The sequence below is a fragment of the Chironomus tepperi genome, unplaced genomic scaffold (assembly GCF_022539635.2).
Source record: "Chironomus tepperi strain 1889 unplaced genomic scaffold, CSIRO-AGI_Ctep_v1 contig_11, whole genome shotgun sequence".
In the NCBI taxonomy this organism is placed as follows: Eukaryota; Metazoa; Arthropoda; class Insecta; order Diptera; family Chironomidae; genus Chironomus; species Chironomus tepperi.
In genome coordinates, this window is record NW_027226133.1 from 17,484 (window position 1) to 39,121 (window position 21,638).

The window sequence follows — 21,638 nt, forward strand, 5'->3', positions numbered from 1 at the left end:
GGCTTATAAAATTGTCAAAAACATTAAAAATAAGAGTTCTCAATGAGGTTTGCTCAAATTTTATCATACGGACAACTTAATAAGCTTACTCTATACACGAATTTATTCATCGATGATTTTTTGGAACTGATCCTTCAAGTCCTCTTCGTAGTCTGGGAATTTGAGCTTTCGAGGAGGTCCTTTTGATAATCCAGTCCAAATTTGTACTTTCTTTCCATCATTTTTTGTGACGAAAATTTCGAATGATCCTCGTTTTGGCTTCCCAGCTTCATTCAAAATAAGTTGTGAGTCAAATTCGGCAGGAATTGCCTTCTTTAATTCTGCAAAGACCTCGTTGGCTTTGCGTTTAAACACTGATCAGGATGTACAGTGTTCGATAGATACTTTTATGACAGATTCTGTGGTTGATTTTTTGAGTTTCTTCGAAACTGGCTGTTTTGAGGATGAATTTTATAATTAATGAATTATAGAACTAATAGATATTATGTTTAGTAACTTACACCAGGTACTGGATCTGCAGATTCTTTTTTATCAGCAACTTGAGCCTTTTTGCGTTTTGGCGGCATTCTTGATTTACAAGGTATGAAGACTTAGCAATGTTTCTAGAAAAATGAGTCGCTTTTAATTTTCACTTTGTACTGCTTGTTTTGTTAATTACCTACTGCGTATCACTGGAACGAAGGAATTTCGTCAGCAGGCTAATTCAACTTTTTAATTCGGGTTCTTTTAATCCTGCGATTAATTTTAATCTGAGGAAATTTTAAATCTCTAATGACGGTTGAATTTTTAAAAATGTTAATAATCAAATTAAAGTCACTTAAGAAGAATTCGCTGTAATTATTATAGAATACTTTTAAGTTATACTTCCAAAGCTTGAAGTAATTAAATTAACTATGTCAAAATAGCCGAAGATATGATCAAAATCCGTTACAAAATTATTTGAATTTTTTAAAATTTCTACTTAGTTCCACCCCCTCAAGTTTAAAAATACTTTTAACGGAAATATAAATTCTTTTAAATCAACAAATTCTAATTAATTTCACAAGACATTGGATTTTAAAACAAATAATTTTTGAAATATACTTTAAATCATAGCATGTTCTGTCATATTTTTAAAATTATTTTGTAACATATTTTGCTAATTTTAAGGGGGTAGGGAATCATTCACAAACAGCTGTTTTATAACATGTGTTTCTGTTAAATTGCGTAATAATTTTGAATTAACTTACAATTCAACAACAATCATAACTTCTTCTTATTAAGAAACTTAATTTTTGAAGTTGTGGCACTTCCCCGAAGGTTCTAAGGTATACAAGAACTGGTTCCATAAAATTTTAAAAACATATTTAAAAGGCGCATTTATATGTATTTTTAATGATAAAAATAGTTAATTAATCTATAAATACACTATTGTATAGGAGATATAGATGCTATGAGATAATTAAGATAAATATTCAGAAAAATAACGGTCAATTGAAATTTGAAATAAATCACATGTTTAGCAAGTCGGATTAAAATAAATCCAACGATTTAATAAGGTTGGGTTAAAAAAGTAAATAAAAATTTAGCTCCATAAAAAATAATAAAAATCTCAAGTTAAAGTGATTTATAGGACGTAATACAGCAAGCAGTACAAAGTGAGGATTACAAACCGCGTGTATTTCTAGAAACATTGCTAAAAAATCGTGTGTTTATCAAGTTGCCAGCAAAGAAATTTTTTCATTTAAAATTCCGTCTTTAAAGTTATTTACTGAGAGAAATCATGGGAAAACCGAAGAAAGGATCAAAGGATGTTGAGATTGAGGAAGCTAGGTAGGTGTAAAACTGTGTATTTAATATAAATTGTTATAAATTTGCAAAATTAAATATTGTGAAATTTCTTCTTCTTCCACAAACTTTCACATTTATAAAAAATTAAATTTTAGTGACAATGATAGCAGACATGAAAATGTAGCTTATGATTCCGATGAGGACGATAGAAAAGCAGCAAAAAATGTTGCCGATAAGTCTAAGAAGTCAAAAAATAAGGCGAAAATTGCTGCATCTGAAAGTGAAGATGAACAAGAAGTAAACAATAAAAAGACATCGAAAAAAGAATCGAAGAAAAAATCCAAGAAAAATGCTGATGACGATGGAATTCCATCAACTACTGTTTCGGCATTTAATTTACTTAAAATTGAAGATTCTGACGATGGCGGAAATGACGTTAAAAGTGAGGAGGAATCGACTAATAAGAAAGGCAATCAAAAGAAAAAGAATAAAAATAAAAAGGAATCGGAACCTGTTGAAGAGGAACCGGCACCGACTGGTGGCAAGAAAGGCAAAGGAAAAAAGAAGAAGGGTGGTGATGATGAAGATTGGGATGCAATTCTAGCTGAATATCAAGAAGACCCAAAACCGGAACCAACAAAAGCTGAAGAACCTAAGAAAAAGGATAAGAAAAAAGGTCAGACACCGGCTGTAGTTGAACAAACGCCACCACCAGCACCAGTTGAAGAACCTGAAAAACAACCAGCAAAGAAAAAAGACAAGAAAAAGAAGAAAGATGAACAACCAGAAGAATCAACTGAAAAACCTGCGGAAGCAGCTGCTGAAAAACCAGCTGAAGCTGAACCAGCAGGAGGTGCTGCTGCTAAAAAGAAGAAAGGACCTAACAAGGCACTTGTTGCTGCTATGCAAGAAGCCTTAAAAAAGAAACAAGAAGAAGATGAACGCTTACAACGTGAAGAAGAGGAAAAAATTAAGGCACTCGAAGAGGCTGATAGACTGAAAAAGGAAAAAGAACGAATTGAACAGGAACGTAAAGAGCAAAAAAAGCAAAAAGAAAAGGAACGTAAAGAAAGATTAAAGGCTGAAGGTAAATTATTGACTGCTAAGCAAAAGGCTGATCGTGCTCGTGCGGAAGCGATGATTCAAAGTCTAAAAGCTCAAGGAGTTGATGTTCCCGGCGTTGGTGAAAAGCGTGAAGCACGTCCATCGGCAAGAAGTATGCGTCAAACAAAAAATAAGAAGGATGAAGCTCCTCCAACTGAAGAATCGAAAAAGACTGAAGAAAGTCAGGAGAAACTGAATGAACAACAACAAACTGAAGCAGTTCCAGAGCCACCTAAAGAAGAAATTAAGGACTCATGGGATGTAGATTCGGACGGCGAAGATAAACAAGAAGCAACTCCAGGTAAATCAAAAATGTCAAAATCGTTACTTTCGTTAAATTTTCAAAAATCATTTTCGTTAAGTTTTTGAATTTAATTTGACCGTTTTTTTAATTATTTTAGAACCTGAAAAGAAGCAAGCCTCAAAAGCAAAAGAGGAATCTTCAGACGATGAATCTGATACAGAAACTGAATCCGATGAGGACGATTCGGACGAAAGTGACGACGAACCAACCAAAGATGAACATCATGAGAAAGATCCACCAGATGTCAGAATTAAAAAACGTGAAGTAGAAGCTGAGAGGAAGAGAACAACAGACAATTTGCGTGCAGCCGTTGTTTGCGTTTTAGGACATGTCGATACAGGCAAAACAAAGATTCTCGATAAGTTGCGACGAACAAATGTACAGGATGGAGAAGCTGGTGGAATCACTCAACAAATTGGAGCTACAAATGTTCCAATTGATGCTCTTAAGGAGAATACAAAGCATGTTAAGGGTGCATCAGAAATGGAATTTAGAGTTCCAGGTCTTTTAATTATTGACACACCTGGTCACGAAAGTTTCAGTAATTTAAGAAATCGAGGTTCATCACTTTGTGACATTGCTATTCTTGTCGTCGACATTATGCACGGATTGGAACCTCAAACAATAGAATCATTAAACCTGCTTAAATCCCGTAAAACACCATTTGTAGTTGCTTTAAATAAAATTGATCGTTTGTATGATTGGCAAACGATGCAACGAAAGGATGTTCGTGACATAATTAAAGCTCAAGCTCAAAATACACAAAATGAATTTGAGAAACGAACAAAGGAAGTAATTTTACAATTTGCTGAACAAGGTTTAAATGCTGCATTGTTCTATGAAAATACAGATACTAGAACATTTGTTAGCTTGGTGCCAACTAGTGCTATTACAGGCGAAGGAATGGGAAATTTATTGATGCTTATAGTTCAATTCTCACAAAATCAACTCGCAAAACGTTTAGCATATTCGGAAGCACTTCAAGCGACTGTTTTGGAAGTTAAAGCTATTCAAGGTTTAGGAACAACAGTCGATGCAATTTTAGTTAATGGAAAATTAAGAGAAGGAGACACAATGATTATTGCTGGAACAGAAGGTCCAATTGTTACGCAAATTCGTGCTCTCTTGATGCCACATCCAATGAAAGAATTGCGTGTTAAGAATAATTACATCGAACAAAAGGAAGTGATTGGAGCACAGGGTGTTAAAATTGCTGCTAAGGAACTCGAAAAAGCTGTTGCCGGTATCAATTTGCAAATTGCTCAGGAACCTGATGAAGTTGATTATTATAAGTGAGTATGTTGTTGCGTGGCGTGTGCCTTACGTAGGATATTTAAATGTTTTATGACCGTTGAATTTTGAAATTTTCAATCTCCTTTTTTTTGGGCAGTCAATGATGACCACTTACTTTTTAATGCATTTTAAGATAGAAATGAAACTAACACAAATTTCTCATTTATTTAATTTCACAGGAGAATGGTAGCAAAAGATCTTGCATCGGTTCTTCGCAGCATCAAGCTTAGTGATCAAGGTGTGTTTGTCCAAGCATCAACATTGGGATCATTGGAGGCTTTGTTGGAATTCTTAAAAGCATCTAAAATTCCGGTGAGTACTCAAAATTTATTTAACGAATTTTTACATTTTGAAAAGCTTTCATAAAAGCTCAGTGTTAAATGAAAAGCTCGATTATAGTTTTGCTGGCTCTAATCAAAATATTTGAACATTCCATGCCTTAATCGATTGACTGAAGGTGAAAATTAATTAATTTCCGTTAATTGCCACAGCCAGTACAGCACTTAACAAGTCACAACAAAATTATTTAATTCATAAGAAAAAGCTTTGTGACCAAAAAATTCATTCATTAAACAAACTAGTGAAAAAATTTCATGAATGGGTTAATTAAATTAACGCTTTTAGCATTCTTCATCATCGCATGAACGAAAAGAGCAACTCCATTCACAAAAAAAAAAACTATGAATGACAATCCATTCCATTATATGCATCAACAATTTTCTAAGTGTTGTATACACATTTGCATTAAAAATTTCTTCTTCCATTGGATATACTGTAAAGTGGTAATGGTACAGTCAGAGTAAAATATATATGAATGAAAATTCTACAACTGTGATATTCTGAAGGTTATTTTCGTGCTACTCTGCTGAATCTCTTCTTCTTTGCAATTTTTTTGTGCTTGTTGTTTATTTGTGAAGCGAGAAAGACTTCTTCTTACATTTCCAGAGCTTTAACAATCATTATATAATATCATGTGCAAACTAGAAAAAAAAACCTTCTCATTTATTTAAGTATGTGGAATGATGATAAAAATGGGAAATTCAACACATTGGACGTGATTTTTTATCAATTGGATGTCGTTTTATTAAAAGGCCGGTGACATCAGTGTATGCTGGATGTTTACCTCGGATTGGGGTGTTATAAGATAGATTGATAAGTGTGAGAATTGTTTGATTGATGAATGGATTTATTCAGATTATGTATTATGAATGAGTTGAGTACGTGTGCACCTAAAGATGTTGACAATTTTTTGGAATGTTCGTGCGATTGCTCTTTATGACAGAGACTTAAAAGCTTCTAAGCATCATTGCTATGGAATTTGGGATAGAAATGTTAACGATTTGGTTTAAAACTAACCGGAAATGAAAATATACGAAGACTGAGTAATAAATTAGGTCAGGTAACCAAAAAAATGTGTTAATTAAGACTTTTTTTCGAGAGTTATTTTTGTTTTTGATCTTGTTAGATCTAGATTTAAACAAACAAATTCAGATGCTAATTGGGTGATTCTCCACAGGGGAAATTGAAAAAAATTAACTTAAAAGTGAATTATTTTCTGATTTTTGCACTAAAACTATTCTAAGTTTCAGTTTTTCAAGTGTAATTACACATTTTCTATCATATAATTGAATTACACAATTCTGAAACAGCTTATTTTAAGAGATATTTTGATTCTTCGGCTAGGTGCTTTGTGACCAAAAGTTGCATTTTGTGAAAATTTTTATAGGGGAATCAATATTTATTCATTAAATGCTTATTCTTCAGTCATGAAATGCATATGAGTTGATAGTTTTTGATCTGTTCCATCATATTTATGCTTCAAAGTTAATCAATAAAGCTTAACTAAGGAGAAAAATCGATTCTCCGAACGTCAACTTTTGGTCACAAAGCACCTTTTTCAAACTTTTTCTCCTAATCCATGAGAAAATTACAAAATTTTGAAAGCGAAAAAGTAAAATTCTTCATTTGTGCTTAAGTTTTACACAGAGTTTTAATATATTATGCGAAGTATAATTAATTTTATAGTTTTTATCAGTTTTCTACTTTGAAATTATGAAAATTCGAAAAGAACTATTTTATAAAAATTCATAACTTATTGATAAAAATATTTTTGTGATCAATAAACAAATAACCTTGGATTAAAAAAGCTCATTTTTCAAAATGCAACCGTTCGGGAGAATCACCCAATTGCTAAGTGATGTGTACACTTGGTCATCTTAAGATCAAATTTATGTGCCATTTTTTTGCACTTTTGAGACTACACGTGTAGGACAAATCGGTTAATCGATCAAAAATCTGTCCCAATTCCGGAATGACTCGGACTTTGTGTTGGATTCGATATAAATCCACAGCTACGCTGTCTTGTTGTCGAATTCCCAATCGGTCAACTGATTTGATGCTTCTCGGCTTAAATATCTCAATTTAATTGAGTTTAGTTAAGTTTAGACATTCCAACCAAAAGGTCCAATGTAGTTGACTACTCCGATTAGACAAGGAGCATACTCGAGAGTATCCTCAATCATAACGACTGAGTATAGTCATAAGCACCCTATTTTGGGTGAATAAGCTTATTGTCTGCTAAACCATTCCTGTATCTTAGTCAAATTTCATCAACAAGACCATGATTCTTGTATCCAAAAATATCCCCAAAAGCTAAACAGCTCAACCAATTAGTAAAATAAGTAGCTTGTTATATCAAACATCGTTGATAATTAATAACGTTCTGTTCATCGAAAAAGTGCTCTGGTATTTGCTAGAGTAAATATTTTTGAGGCAAAATGTCTACATTTATTCAATCGAGTACTCAATAATGTTTGTTATATAACATTTATCAACAATTACGATGCCCCAATGTCTGTATTTTTCCATATAAAGCTATATTTTCATACATCACATGATATATGATGTGTGTACATTATTATTGAAGAATTCTTACTACATTAGTCATAAAATTAACATATCTGTTGCTCTGTCAATATTCCCAATAATATGATGTATGTCCATATATATAAACATCGTCTTTTTTTTCATGAAAGATGTATTGCATTCATGGAATTCTGTAAATATTTTCACTTATAACAATGATGACGACGATATCCATAGAGCTTGCTAGCTTGCTTCGTGCTAATCAATTATATGGATGGCTGTAGGTGTAAAATTTATTTATTTTTTTTTATCTATTAATTTCTTGCTGCTCACGTAGTTTCTTTTCAATTTTTATTAATTGTTACTCTTTCTTTGCAATGGCATGTACTTAACATTGATTATGTTGATGTTGTGGTGGTTATTTGTCAAAAAATATGAAAATTTCACTTCATTAGCTTTTAATTTATTGAATGAACTCAAAATTCCTTTATAAGCGTGTGCAAATAGTGTGTTTTGGGGCATTTATGTGAGGGTAGAAGGTTCAGATGTATCCACTTTGAGTGTCTGTCTCAGAGTTGCAGACAGGCTAATGTACATGCAAAAACTGTACAATTTACCCAATACACGTGTTTTTTCTTACGAAACCATACAAATTTTCAAGAAATTGGACGGTTTTCGTCTGTGACAGGTGCAACTCTGGTCTATCTTGATTTTTTTGAGGTTAGGTGATCTTTTCGGTTAGTTTGAGCTTTCCTGATGCGGTTTGTAGGTTATATGATCATTGATCTATCCAGGAACCTAAATCTGAAGTTGGTTTCCAAAACTATACACTTAGATTAATGGTTGCACCAAAAACTGACACATTTAGCTCAAGACACGATAACGTCGACTAGACATAGCAACCCTAGCTCTTCCCCTTCCCAAAAATGCGCCTTGATCAGCCTCAATAAACCATCATCTATGCTAGATTATTTTATAAAAACAGTTGGATACTTGTGAATGAGTCGAATGTGGGTATGTAGGTATCGTACGTAGGAGAGGAGAAATAAAATAACACACAGTGGATGTATGAAAAGCACACATGGAAACACTTGTCAGTCAACACAACGTGGATTAATTTGAATGAAATTCCATTTTGATTGACGGGAAGCAGAGTCGTTTAATGTAATTGTCACGTATCAGCATAATGAGTAACATCAAATTGAGTTTCAATCTGTCGTGTCGCTATCGTCGCTCCTCAAAATTATATATTTTTGTGCTTGGCAATAATATCGTCAGAGACAACAACATTTTAGTCAGAATTCGTTCTGACTTGGCAAAATAAAATTTTTCTTTTTACTCTTTTTTTAAAAAAAGAGATAATGCCTGAAACCGGATACATAATATGTAAAACGCTTTCCGCTTCTAATTAATTTTTAGCGCGATTCTCTTTTTTTGATGTCTCAAGTACAATTATGATTATTGTGTCTACTCGTATGACGGCTTCTGATCTCACCTAGCTTACTTAAAAATTATTTAATTAATTAGTATCATGTAGTTAAAAATATATTGTAGGTGTTCATGTTGAGTATCTTATTAACAGCTTTTACACAAGTTTTTGAACTTCTCTTATCCTAAAGGCATTGAATGACATTCGAGATAGGGGGCAACATACTTTATACTTCGACCTTTTATGCTTGTTTATTGTATTAACTAGCTCGTTATTGTCTTGTAAGTTGAGGAATTGAAAAATTAATTATAATTCGTATGTGATTAAATGAAGAATCTCAGTTTGAGTCGATAATAAAAATTAGCAAAAAAATGGAATAACGAATAACTAAAACTTTCATCGCAATTTACTAGGATTTGAACCTTCAATACTAAGATTTTACTACAATAATTTATCAATTTCCTTTTTGACTTGATCTCAATTCTTTATCTAATTTGGCAAAATGTCCATCATGTGATACCAAAATTTATCTCCGATACAATTTAAATCATTAAATGTTAAAATAAAGCTAGTTTATCTATCCTGTTGTGATCCATAAATCTTCAAAAATCTCATTTTTATCCAGTAAAATCCAATATCGTAAAGAACGCGATCCATTCATTCAGTGTTAAACATCTCATCCTCTCAATTATAGCCTTAAAATATTAAACATTTTAAAGGGGTTTGTCAGAAAGGAGGGTATGCCATGAATTAATACGTCGCTAACGATATACGAGCATATTTTATAGACACATATTTCAAATCATACGATCAAAAAAATTAAAATAATGCTAAACAGTTCTGCTGTTTATATTATAGAATGTATATGCTGTTATTTTTTCTTCTTGTCTCTCTACTTCCAATTCAATATTTTTTTTGCGAGTGGGCGAAAAAGTGTCACCTTCATTTGTGAATGTAAAATGCCATATGATGATTATTTTTTTCTTATGTATTGTATACCAATTTGGTTGATTGCTAATTACGTTGTTCAACCTGAAACACTGAAAGCCAAGAAAAAGAAATATAAGCATTGGTCCAGTCAACTGCCTCGTGATTAAGGAAATGCATAAAATGAAGGAACATTAATAAATGGTGAATAATAAAAATAAAGAAATACGAAAAATGAGAAGAAGGAAAAAAAAAAAAGCGCGACAAAAAGTCATAAATTTTGCAAAAATTTTATGAATGAAATTATACAGGCCGCAGGTCGGTCGATGTTAGTATACGAATAAGGAGGCAACGCAAGCAAACAGGCTTGCAAGAAAAAGTTGTTTTTATTTATTTATTTTTTTTTTGTTGACGCTTGATTTATTACATTGACTGCTGGATGACACCAATCCATGCAAGGCTTTTTCATTTATTTTATTCATCTTTTTTTACTGCCCAACGTTTACTTAATGGAATGGGAATGGAAGGGTTTTGTGATGAGTTGGATGGGGATTTGGGGCGCATTTTTTGGGTGGGATATCATAGCCGACTTTTGGACTTGACTAATCCCATCTTAGTAGATAGATAGGTAGATCATAGTAGTAGGTAATTAGGAGCAAGACCATAGCCCGAGGTGGGGGCGGAAGAGTGTTGGAGAAGGTTAATATGGATTGGGATCTGTAACTTGATGGTAATTAGGAACCCGAGTTAGAGGGTTGAACAGTGATACGGAAGGTTAATTTAGATTGGGACTTGTTCAGTTTGCTTCAGATTCAAACCAAGCCACATAATACAGTTTTGGATCACATATAGCTATAACAAAGGGCTGTATGACTATAAACTACATCCCCAAGTCAATTTGAGTAGGAGGTCATGCACTTATGTGATTCAAACTCATCATCACTGCTAGTCTTTGTCTTCAAATACCAAGTCTACCTATCTATTGCTCCACTGAGTCACTTCATCGTAGTCTTTCATTCATGAATGTCAAAATCTAGACATCCAGACCTACAAAATGTTCAAATTCTTCTTACTTAATTGCACAGAAAAAGCTTCTTTTTGTTTTTAAAAAAAATTCATACACTTTAATGCATCGGCGATCAACTTTTTTTTCATTCATTTCATTATTATTTTGTGAATGAACAGCAAAAATATATATAAACGAGTGAATGAATGAATGAATGAATGGAAGGAGAGAGAAAAAAAGAAATGAAGGAATGAATAATAACTGTGCGTAGTCAAGAAGTTGGAAATAATTATTCTTTGCTCCAATGATCGTGAGATTTTTAAAGTATTTTTTTCCTGTAAGAAAGAGCTGACTAATTTTTAAAAACTTAGGGAACTTGAAGAAGTCGAAAGAAGAAGATGAATGTTAATTGTTGTTTTATAGCGTGAAAAGGAAATGGGTCTTGAAACCGGATATTACCTCATTCAAATATATATATTTTTCTGCTTATGTGGCATAAATGGCTCCGTCGCCGCTTTTCAAGTCACAAATTTTTATTCTCTTTTTATTCCTTTCATTAATAAATGCCAATTTTTTTACGACTCTGCTAAGAATTTTATCGATTTGACAGCCAGAATGTCATTTGAAAAAAACTTATTAATTACTTAAATTTTTATTAAGCACTGCATGAATCATTTGTACAGGCAATTATTTTATATGAAAGACGATTCTTGGTGCTAAAATTGTTTACACAAATCCACGAGATTTTTTTTTTTCTTTTCTTTCCTAAGATCTAAGATTTTAGACGCCACATTGCTAATAGACATTTCGGACATGTTCGAGGAAAAAAATAAGATTTTTTTTTATAATGCGTTTCAGTTTTTTTACGGTTTATAATTTGACGCAAACCAACAAAAACAATAATAATAATGATCTTTTTATTTTCATCTACATCTTCTCTTTTTAAAGGTGTCACAAAATTTAAATCTTCCGCGGTATCAAGGGTTGATCGCTTAGATTTTGTGTCACCGAAATATTTCTTGAATGTCTTAAATCATTCTTTAAATATTGACCAATAAAACAGAAATTATCATATGACTAGACCTGTTATTGCTAGAAATAATGAAGATTTTTGTTTGATTTAGGCATTTTTTGAGCAAATATGTCTAGACTTGACGAAGAAAGCTTTTTGACTGGGAATAATTTGGTCAGATACAGAAGTTAGATTCTTCAATTCTTTAGATTTATTTCTTTGAACTAGCCTACTATATGCGTAAGCGTAAGCACTGTTCTTTGAAAAAAAAAAAAACCTTTAGCTATTCAGATCTTTAAGATCCAGAGCTGCGCTAGGGCGATTCGCGGCTAATGATTGTTTAACGAGTGAGGGTGCGCCAGACCACTGCACTCAACTGTTCTTTGACAACATTTTATTTAATGATTGAGAGAAATCGGCTTCTAATGGGAATCGATCACATGTCCACACAACAGTAGTATATAATATTGCTGTCACAGAGACTTTATTGACATTTTACCCTGCATATAACTCGATACTCAATATTGAACTCTGCAACGACACCAAATTACCTTATCAAAAACTTAAATATTGAAGGTTCAAAAACATGACCGTGTGAATGGACTCGAACTCAAGTGGAAAAGGGTCCGATTAGTCGATCGTACGTTTAGTTATGAACTTGATACTTGGGTCAATCTTAGACAAAAATCTCAGAACTACCATAACTGACAGAGAACGTACTCTTAAATGTAGAGTAAGCTGAGAACAACGCTTACGATCAAGTTCATCTTGTTTATTTAGGATGAGCAAGCTGTCGAGAACACGTTCTTTCCCTGTTAGGACTAGCCTAATTAGTTTATCTTGCATACAAGATTTTCCATCATCGGAGAGTTTGTTGATTTGTTCCCCTCGTTCCTCTGTCTATTGTTCTAATATACCAGTGACCAAATGTCCAAAACTCCAAGATCTATCTAGAGTTACCTACCCCAAGCCCAAATTGAATATTTTCTCATCGACATAAAATAAAATAAAAAAAGTATAATCAAAAAGAGCCGACTCTCTCATGATCTGATTTCATATCATTTAATTAAAAATTTGAATGAGATACGATTATTATGAATATTAAAGAAACTGATTTTGATCGTCAAAATATCTACATATACATATATTTTTTTTATTTCATTATGTTAATGGCGATGCTGATGATGCGGGCTTTGTTGGGCTGTTAAATTGATTTGTTACCAACGAATGTTTTTCTTCATGATATTTTATAATAACTCGACGCAAAAGTTGTCCATTATTTTCTTCGGGATCCCATTCTATAATGTGATCTTCGAGTAGCTTATTGAAATAAATAAATGATTCCGAGAATGATAAAAGCTGCTGTAAATCCGGTGTTTTCATAAGAATATCATAAATTGGACATGATAGATCAAGTCCCACGCGTAACTCCATAATGCTTCCACTCACATCACCTGCTATATATTCACAAGCAGCACCGATATTATTTCTGATCGTTCTTAAAGCTTCGCGCGCTTCCTCATTATCGTAGCCCATCTTAACCATTTCCTTTAGATTAACATCAGAAACTTGTTCGCTCATTTCGGCATAAAATTCAACAATACCAAGCAATCCATCAAGACGATCGACGATTGTGGCAGATGCTAGATCAAAGCTTGATGACAGAATTGATGTTTGTTTGTTGGATATTAATGATTGTCTTGGTGATTTTGATAGCCTTAAATTTTCATGCTGTTTAACATTATCAATCAGCCAATCTAAAGCTAATTTATAATTATTAGCATTTAACTTCATCGCATGCTTGACATTATCTTGTGAAAATCCTAATTTATACATGACTTTATAGGCATTTTCGTACTTATTCATATATTTGTTGATTTTTTCGCGATAATATTTTAATATTTTAAATGAATGAGGTTTTGTGCATAGAATGTAGGCTGATTCCTTTGCTAATGTGATGAAGATCTTCCTTAAATCGTCTTGTCGGAATAAATGATTAATGTTGTAAACTGGCGGTCGCTTTAAGTTTGGTAAATGCTGCGTTTTTTCAATAATTTGATCTTCTGTTGGTCCGGAAAGTATCTCACTGGATTTTGGCAGTGAATCGAGTGATCGACGAAATGTCAACAGGAATTCTTCATTATTTTTGAATTGCTTGGTTAAATAGTCCGAATCATTCAATAAACTTTTGGTCTTTGTCCTTAATAGTCTCATTGATGCCAAAATATCATCAATATCAATGTCTTTATATGGGAAATTTTCATCACTTTCAATCATGACATAATAAATAATTTTCTTCATTTCGTAGACTGTTTCATTTCGTGGAACAATGACTTTAAAAATTCCATCATTGACTGTGATAATTTTGAAGCTGAACGACTCATCTGATGACTTGTTTTTTGACAGGAATTTAAATATTGAAAACATTCGCGATAACATTAGTGAATTATTTAATAAAAATTTAATTGCAATGCTAACTAAGATGGAAATAAACATTTTTAGAGGAATTATCGTGAGTCAAAATTGACTTTAGATGCTTTTCTGACTGAATTGCTTTTATTAAGAATTTAGAAGATGTTTACATGTTCAAAACAATACAAATGTTCAAAAAACCATACAAATGTTAAAGTTTTCAATGTAATTTGTAAGGCTCTAAATTTTGAATTCAAAAAATCCGTTATTTTCAAATTTTTCCATCAATCCTACTCAATGAACAAATTGAAATATAGCATCCATTTAATCTGAATTAGCAAACTGCATTTCAGTCACTAACTCAAAACTACATCATCAACTTCTATACCAGTTTCTAGAAAACGAAGAAACTTTTTTAAATGAATGGAAATCAATTTGCTACGGTTTGTGTTAGCTTTTTACGTTCATTAACATTTTCTTCTTCTTCTTCCTGCCTTCTTACTTCTCGCTGGCTGGTTTTTTTTATGAATGAATTTCATTGTGTTGTAAACTAATTAAATAGTTTTTTATATTGACTGAATGTTGGCGTTCAAAATCATGCTAATAAATTTAATTTGATGTAAATTATCAAGCTATGCTGAAATGTGTAAGGCATTTTTTGAGAAATTTAAATTCCAATTTATTAGAGGCATGAACACAGGCGTAATATGAATGAATGAAACGTTTTGGTAAATGCAAAAAAAAAAGCTAAATTGGTAACAATCATCGCGATGACGATGATATAATCGAGCATATTAAACGAGCATTGCCCTGATTACGTATTTAATTGGACTACTGATCATGAGCGATAAAAACTTGATTATCTGATAATATAAAATGCAAAATAGTTTAAAATCGTAAATTTTTATTTTATATCCTTTCCATTTTTTTTATTATTTCTTACAGTATGCTGGCATTAGGATTGGTCCAGTAGTCAAACGTGATGTAATGAAGGCTTCGATTATGTTGGAACATCAAGCTGAGTGAGTATTGAAGTTGGATCTACATTGAATCAATTTACTGCAATTTATTAAGATTCTGGATCATAATTGTCTGATTTTAAGCATGTGCTGCCTTATTTTATCTGATTCTTATGATTCAAGTCATAAATGCCTTATTTAAGCTTTTCTGATCCGAGAAGATTCGTTCCGACACGCAAAATACCTTTATTAAGCAATTTAGTGTCTGATTTAAGTTATTCCTCGAATCAATCATTCACTGAATGTCTCTACAGATGTCATGTGACTAAAACAACGTTTTTAATATCAAAACTCACACGTAATCATGTCCTGCCACTTTTCTGCTATCTCAAACATTTCCAATTTCTTAAGAACTCATCAAGAGAAGTCAGGAAACAATTCTAGTTAAAAATATTATTTTTTAATGATTTTATCTTCAATTTCAAATCATGATGCAATAATGTCTGTTTAATGGACTTATAATTTGTATGACAACGCACAATTTCCGCTTCATTGAAGTTTTTAAAAATGGCACAATTTCTTTTCGGATACTTTCGTAATGACTAAAGCCATTTAAAAAAGTATTACGTTATTATCATAAAAAATTATTAAGTGGAAGTAGAGGAAGTTTAGTAATGCATGCTTTTTTGTCGAGAGGAAATTCGTGTGACGTAAATGTTTTATGATTCGTGGAATTTTATGACGAATTTCGTCAGATCAATCACAAATTGTCGTCGTTAATCAGGTCAATTTGAGAATTCTGAGTATGTTACGTTCCACGACTCAAAAAATGGAGATCCTTGTACTTCCTTAGTGTCAATTTGAAATTTTACATTTTTGATGTTTCAGTTTCAAGAATGAAACATTGAAATTCTTTTGGAACGGATGAAAATGGTGAACATATTTCCATTTGTTCCAATATGAGAACTGTAAGATACATGCCATGATAGTCTGAAAATATTAAATTGCCAAATATTCCTGGCATTAGAATTGATTTCTTAAAAATAGAAGATACATAAGACCCTAAATCCTCAAAATTATGCGTCAAATATTCCCAAAAAATGCTAAGTCACTCAAAATCCTAACAAATCTCACCTGAAGAATCCATAGATCCACAGCAATTAAAATATACATCTCTATAAATATAATATATCCCGTTCCAAATGCAAAAAGTTTCCATTACCTTCAAAATAAAACCATACTCTGTCCAAACTGAAAGGTTTTCAAAAGAATCAAAAAAAGTAGAGTCCAATATAAATTTACTTCATCGAACTCCATGTTATTGCCTTTAGGTATTTATTTTAAACCGGTCTATAGAATATTGTGATTTAAGTATAGTAATGAGACTTAAGCCACTAGGTTTATATAGATCAGTACCGTACAAGTTGAATGGTTCTGAAAATGGCCCTGTAGCGCAATTGGTAGAGCGTCAGACTCCAGATCTGAAGGTTGCGTGTTCAAGTCACGTCGGGGTCAGAAATTCTTTTTTTGATACTTTTTTACTTTTTTTTGGTTCCTTTAATTTTTAAAGTCAATTTAATTAACTTAACCTTGATAATTTTTTTCAGATACGCAACTATTTTGGCATTTGACGTCAAAATTGAACGTGATGCACAAGATTTGGCAGACAATTTAGGCGTCAAGATATTCCAAGCTGACATCATCTATCATTTATTCGATAAATTTACTGCCTATCGAGAAGAATTGAAGCAACAGAAACGAGATCAATTTAAATCAATTGCTGTTTTCCCATGTAAACTGAAGGTAATTAATTATTTTTCATGTAAATGTAGTTTAAGTTTCTTATTTTTTTCGTTGTTCATTGATCTATTTGGTCTGTTTATTTTCATTGCTAAACAATCAATCGCTCTTCATTCATTATTAATTGTTTTCATTAATTTATTAGTGAAAACGTTTTTAAATAAATCAGAGTAATTATGAGGTTACATTTCACTGGCTGAATTTGATTCATGCTCTGATAAAACAATTAATTTTAAATGAATGATCAACAGATTTTTCAATTTTGAAATTTAACGGACATTTCAATTTTAAATCTTAACGAAGTTTCGTCAAAGAAAATATTTAAATTTGAAAAGATCGTTAAATTTGTACATAAAGCTATTAATGATTTTATATCATTATTTCAAGCAATATAAAAGCAAATTAACTTTTTTTTTGACATAAAACTTCAGCAATTTTCATCTCTCAACAATCATAATCAAGGCCATAAAAATGAAATTAAATTTTTTTTATGAATGAAACTTAATTTAAAAGTGATGAAATGCACTCATTCTGTTTTTTTTTCTTCATATATATTTTTTATTGCTAGATTTTGCCACAATATATATTCAATTCGCGCGATCCAATTGTAATGGGTGTAACAGTTGAAGCTGGAATTGTGAAGGAAGGTACGCCCATATGTGTTGTAAAGACGAAAGATGATAAAACTGAGGTGAGTGTAAAATAAATGTGTTTTTATCAATTTTTTTTTTTTTTTGTTGCTGTGACTCTTATTCTACATCCTGTCCTTGGAATTGTTTTCGTCTGAAAAAAATTTTTATTTGATGCTCTTTTTTTATTGAGGATGTCAATTTTTTTACTGGAGAGATTGCAAGCGATAGATTTAATTGGAATTTGTCACTTTTATGTTCTGATTTTTGGGAAGGTTATTGCTGATTTTGAGAATATTTATTTTTGTTGCTTTGGATTGATTGTGAATGAGCAATTTTTAACTTACAATTGGCTTAAAAAATGCTCAAAAATGTAAAAGCTTCAAAAAAAAAAAAGCTCTGTAAAAAAACGTACGTAAAAGCTATGGAAAAACGTACGTAAAATATTTGAAAAACGTACGTAAAAGCTTTGAAAAACGTACGTAAAAGCTTCAGAAAAACGTACGTAAAAGCTTTAAATAAACGTACGTAAAAACCGTTAAAAATTTACTTTAAAGCTTTCAATAAAACGAACTTCTTCTTGAATTACGCACCTAAAAAACCGTCAAAATCTCTTCATTCACAAAATTTAAAGAACCTGCCCGAATTATCTTAATAATAAAATTGAAAAATAAAACAAAAAGAGAACACGAAAGAGTAAAAGTTTTTGGGTAAATTCAGGTGCACAGAATTTTATTATCATTGTTTATGTATAACATCTTTGTTTTTTTTTGTGGCTATCGGGCACTAAATCATGAAAATCAAGTTTCATTTGAAAAGGAAGAGTTCCAATTAAATGCCTCAATGGAACGAAATGAGATTTATTTAAGTTAAATGATAATTACAGGGCCTTTTTTTATTGTGAGCCTCTTGCCTCCCTTCCTTTAAAGTAATCAACAGGTGTTTCCAATTTTCTTCGATTTTTTTTTGTTTCGGACATTTAATGATGGTGTCCGGAGTCAAATTTGAACGAGAAGAAAATTAAAAAAAAAAAGTCGAGAGTAATAACGTGGCCAAAAAAAAGTGAAAAACAAAATTGAGATTAATTTTGATGAGGTTTCGTGTAATAATTAGATGAGTTAGACTTGATTCAAACAGGAAATTCAAAAAACAAAACTTAAATTACACTGAAGCATAATGAATTAAAAAAAAGTTCTGTTTATAATCAATGTGAGACTCGCTTTATATCGTATATCGCAATGAGGTACAAATTATAATGCTTAGAATGCATATAAAAAAAAGAGTTAAATAGCAGAATTAAATACGATACACGTAGACACTTATTTCTTATTTTTTCTGCATTTATCATTCATTCATTTATTTTGTAAGAATATAAATGAAGAAATAATATTAATTCATGAGTCTTAAGTTCTTGTGCATATTAGAATACATTTGATGTTCCTTGAGATTGTTTTGTACTAGAAATTATCGGATATGATCATAATTAGATAAGCTAGTTTAATTGAATAGATTTAGATAATTAAGATTGATTAGCTGCTGAAAATGCATCACGTTGCAAAAAGTGTGGAATCAGCTGATCGGATGATGATTTAATAAATATTTATACTAGATATTTATCATGAAAATTGATCGTTTTTGAACACATTGTAATAGGCAGTTTCCTATTATTTGAGTATGTTTGAGTGATTATCGTGGAATTCATCAGAATTAGATCAGATTCACGAAATTTAGGAGTTCATGATACTCAAAATAGGTCGGAAATTAAGTTTAGTTTTTATGGAAAAACGTACGTAATTCTTAAAATACGTACGTAAAAAGACAAAATACGCACGTAAAAAGACCAAATACGTACGTAAAACGGCAAAATACGTACGTACATCAAACAACGTACGTAATACATCAAAATACGTACGTACAAAGTCAGAATATGTACGTAAACTCCCAAAATACGTACGTAAATCAAATTCAAACGTCAAAAGTTCGTTTTTCTTCCTCTTTTTAACACTAACTAATTATTTAACTAAGGGACGATATCTGAAACGACCATAAAAGTAATTGCAAACCATCGGCAAGAATATAAATATCTTACACTATGTGTCTATAAATTCTCGCTTTTAAATGGCGGAATAAAAGTCTCTTAATCATTTATTATACTGCACGTAGACTCTTTTATATTTTTTTGCCAGCAGCTTACTTGCTTATCAACATTTTTATTTTAATTCATAAGCATGCATATTGAATTACATTCATAATAATTTTTTTATCCGAAATAAATTCATTTGAAGTAATGAATATTATATTCTTTTTCTTACTGCATTCACTGCCTTTTTTTTTTGTCGAGTGAAAGATGACTTGGCAAAGTATACACACAGTATTATATCGTATTACATCCGGAATCATATAAACTGTGATAAATGCAATGCAGCAAATGCAAAATAATAAGCTCATACGTCATACGGCGATCGTATATTTTTTCATGAAAATAACACGTATTATAATAATTTTGCTAGGATTTTCGAGGCTGTTGTTTATTTCAATTTTTTTGATTATTGCGTAAATTCATTGAGAAATACGTAAAATCTTAAGCATGTATACATGAAAACATGATTTTAATTTGATATAATAAGCTTAAAGTTGTGTTGATTAGGTCACTTGATGCCGTTGAAAGCGCAAATTGAGTTTTAAATTTATTAGGAAATTTATCGGCTAAAGAACACTCAAAATTGAGCGGAAAGATTCAAATTGAAAAATAACGGTCAAAAAATATTTGAAAGTTAACGGTTAAAAATTATTCAAAGTTTTAGGATTGTGTCTTTGAAAATTGACAGTTTATTCGTTTTTTAACGAAACTTTTTGAATGAAATTTGCACGAAAAATAGACAAATGGACAGACAGACAATTGACCAATAATTCAAATTAATGCTAAAATTACTTAAACTTCATATTTATGAATGAAAACATATGCGGCTAAAATGAAATGCGTAAAAACTCCGTCTTATTTTCATTTTTTATATTTCATGAATGAATTTTTTATTTCTCAATGAACATTAAAAAACTTTTATTTTTTGTTGTTGCTGTTGTTGTTGTTGTGCCATTCACAAAAACTTTTGTGTCTTTATTTTTTCATTCATAATGTGTGTCAGACTTGTAATTTAGACATAATTATATGAATCTTATACAACAAAAATAATGTCAATCGCTAGCTACGGTCAGCTGTTTTTACCTTACTCGCTTGCATTTCAATCGAATTTACTACATTTGAAGTGAAAAGTGTCATCAATTGATAATAAATTGACGTTTCCGGCTAGATACTAAATAAAAAAAAGAGAACAAAAAAAAAATTGAAATTTTTTCCACATTTTATTTATGCATTTTTATACATAAACGATGATGATATAAATATATATATAAAAAAGTGAAGTTTCACAAGGAAAAATGAAGTCAAGGCTCAGAGATACGCACGTTTTTCAATGTGAAATTATAGTAATGGGAGTAATTTAATTGTGTAATGATAATTGAAGTGCTTTTCAATTTTGCAATTTGTGCAATGAGGTTACTTCGTAATACAATCCTTCATGGCTGATGATCTTTGTTTAAATGGGAGTATTTTTTGTTGTGATAATGGATTGAAATTGGATATTTTTTATGTTTTGTAATTTTAAAATATTATAACGGTCATTTTAGATTTGAATTTTAGCAATGACTCAAACCATTTTTGAAAATTCATTTTGCCATTTTGGAGACATTTATAACAAATATAACGATAATTTTAGATTTGAATTTAGCAAAGACTCAACCCATTTCTGAATAATTCAAATTATTTTTGTCAGCTTGATTTTTAAGTTTTACTTTTTTCTATAAAATAATCATTGTAGACAATATAACGGTCATTTTGGATTCCAATCTAGCTAAGACTCAAACTATTTCTCAAAATTCAAATAAGTTTTGTCAGTTTGATTTTCAAACTTCACTTTTTTGGACAAATTAAATCGATTTAGATTTATTTATTGGAATATAATTTATTTTTAAGTGTCTTCAGATTGTTTTTGATTATTTTAAATTTTTATTGTCAATTGATATCGAATCTATGGCACATAATTCAACAAAATTGCTGAATCTATCAAATGT

General features: G+C 31.2%; 3 protein-coding genes and 1 non-coding gene across 4 annotated transcripts in view; 2 read left to right on the top strand and 2 right to left on the bottom strand.

Moving 5' to 3' along the window:
* Positions 1–102: 102 nt before the first annotated feature.
* Positions 103–566, bottom strand: LOC139086980 (selenoprotein H-like). The gene is made up of 3 exons (XM_070635656.1): positions 501–566; positions 369–432; positions 103–266 (listed from the first exon to the last, which is right to left on the bottom strand). Exons 1-3 carry the CDS (start codon positions 564–566, stop codon positions 103–105), a joined length of 294 nt encoding a protein of 97 aa, XP_070491757.1.
* A 1,055-nt stretch (positions 567–1,621) lies between these two features.
* The window catches only part of eIF5B (eukaryotic translation initiation factor 5B), a 48,035-nt gene continuing 28,018 nt past the window's right edge, over positions 1,622–21,638 (top strand). The window contains exons 1-7 of the mRNA XM_070636227.1: positions 1,622–1,812; positions 1,926–3,175; positions 3,276–4,470; positions 4,651–4,783; positions 15,068–15,144; positions 16,689–16,884; positions 17,450–17,572. Of these exons, the coding sequence (XP_070492328.1) occupies positions 1,763–1,812; positions 1,926–3,175; positions 3,276–4,470; positions 4,651–4,783; positions 15,068–15,144; positions 16,689–16,884; positions 17,450–17,572 (3,024 nt within the window). The 5' untranslated portion in view covers positions 1,622–1,762. The remainder of the gene's footprint in view (positions 1,813–1,925; positions 3,176–3,275; positions 4,471–4,650; positions 4,784–15,067; positions 15,145–16,688; positions 16,885–17,449; positions 17,573–21,638) is intronic.
* On the bottom strand, positions 12,872–14,011 carry LOC139087904 (ubiquitin-associated domain-containing protein 1-like). Its single transcript, XM_070636878.1, has one exon. It carries the CDS (start codon positions 14,009–14,011, stop codon positions 12,872–12,874), a length of 1,140 nt encoding a protein of 379 aa, XP_070492979.1.
* Positions 16,524–16,596, top strand: TRNAW-CCA (transfer RNA tryptophan (anticodon CCA)). The gene has a single exon. It is a non-coding gene; the product is annotated as a tRNA-Trp (tRNA).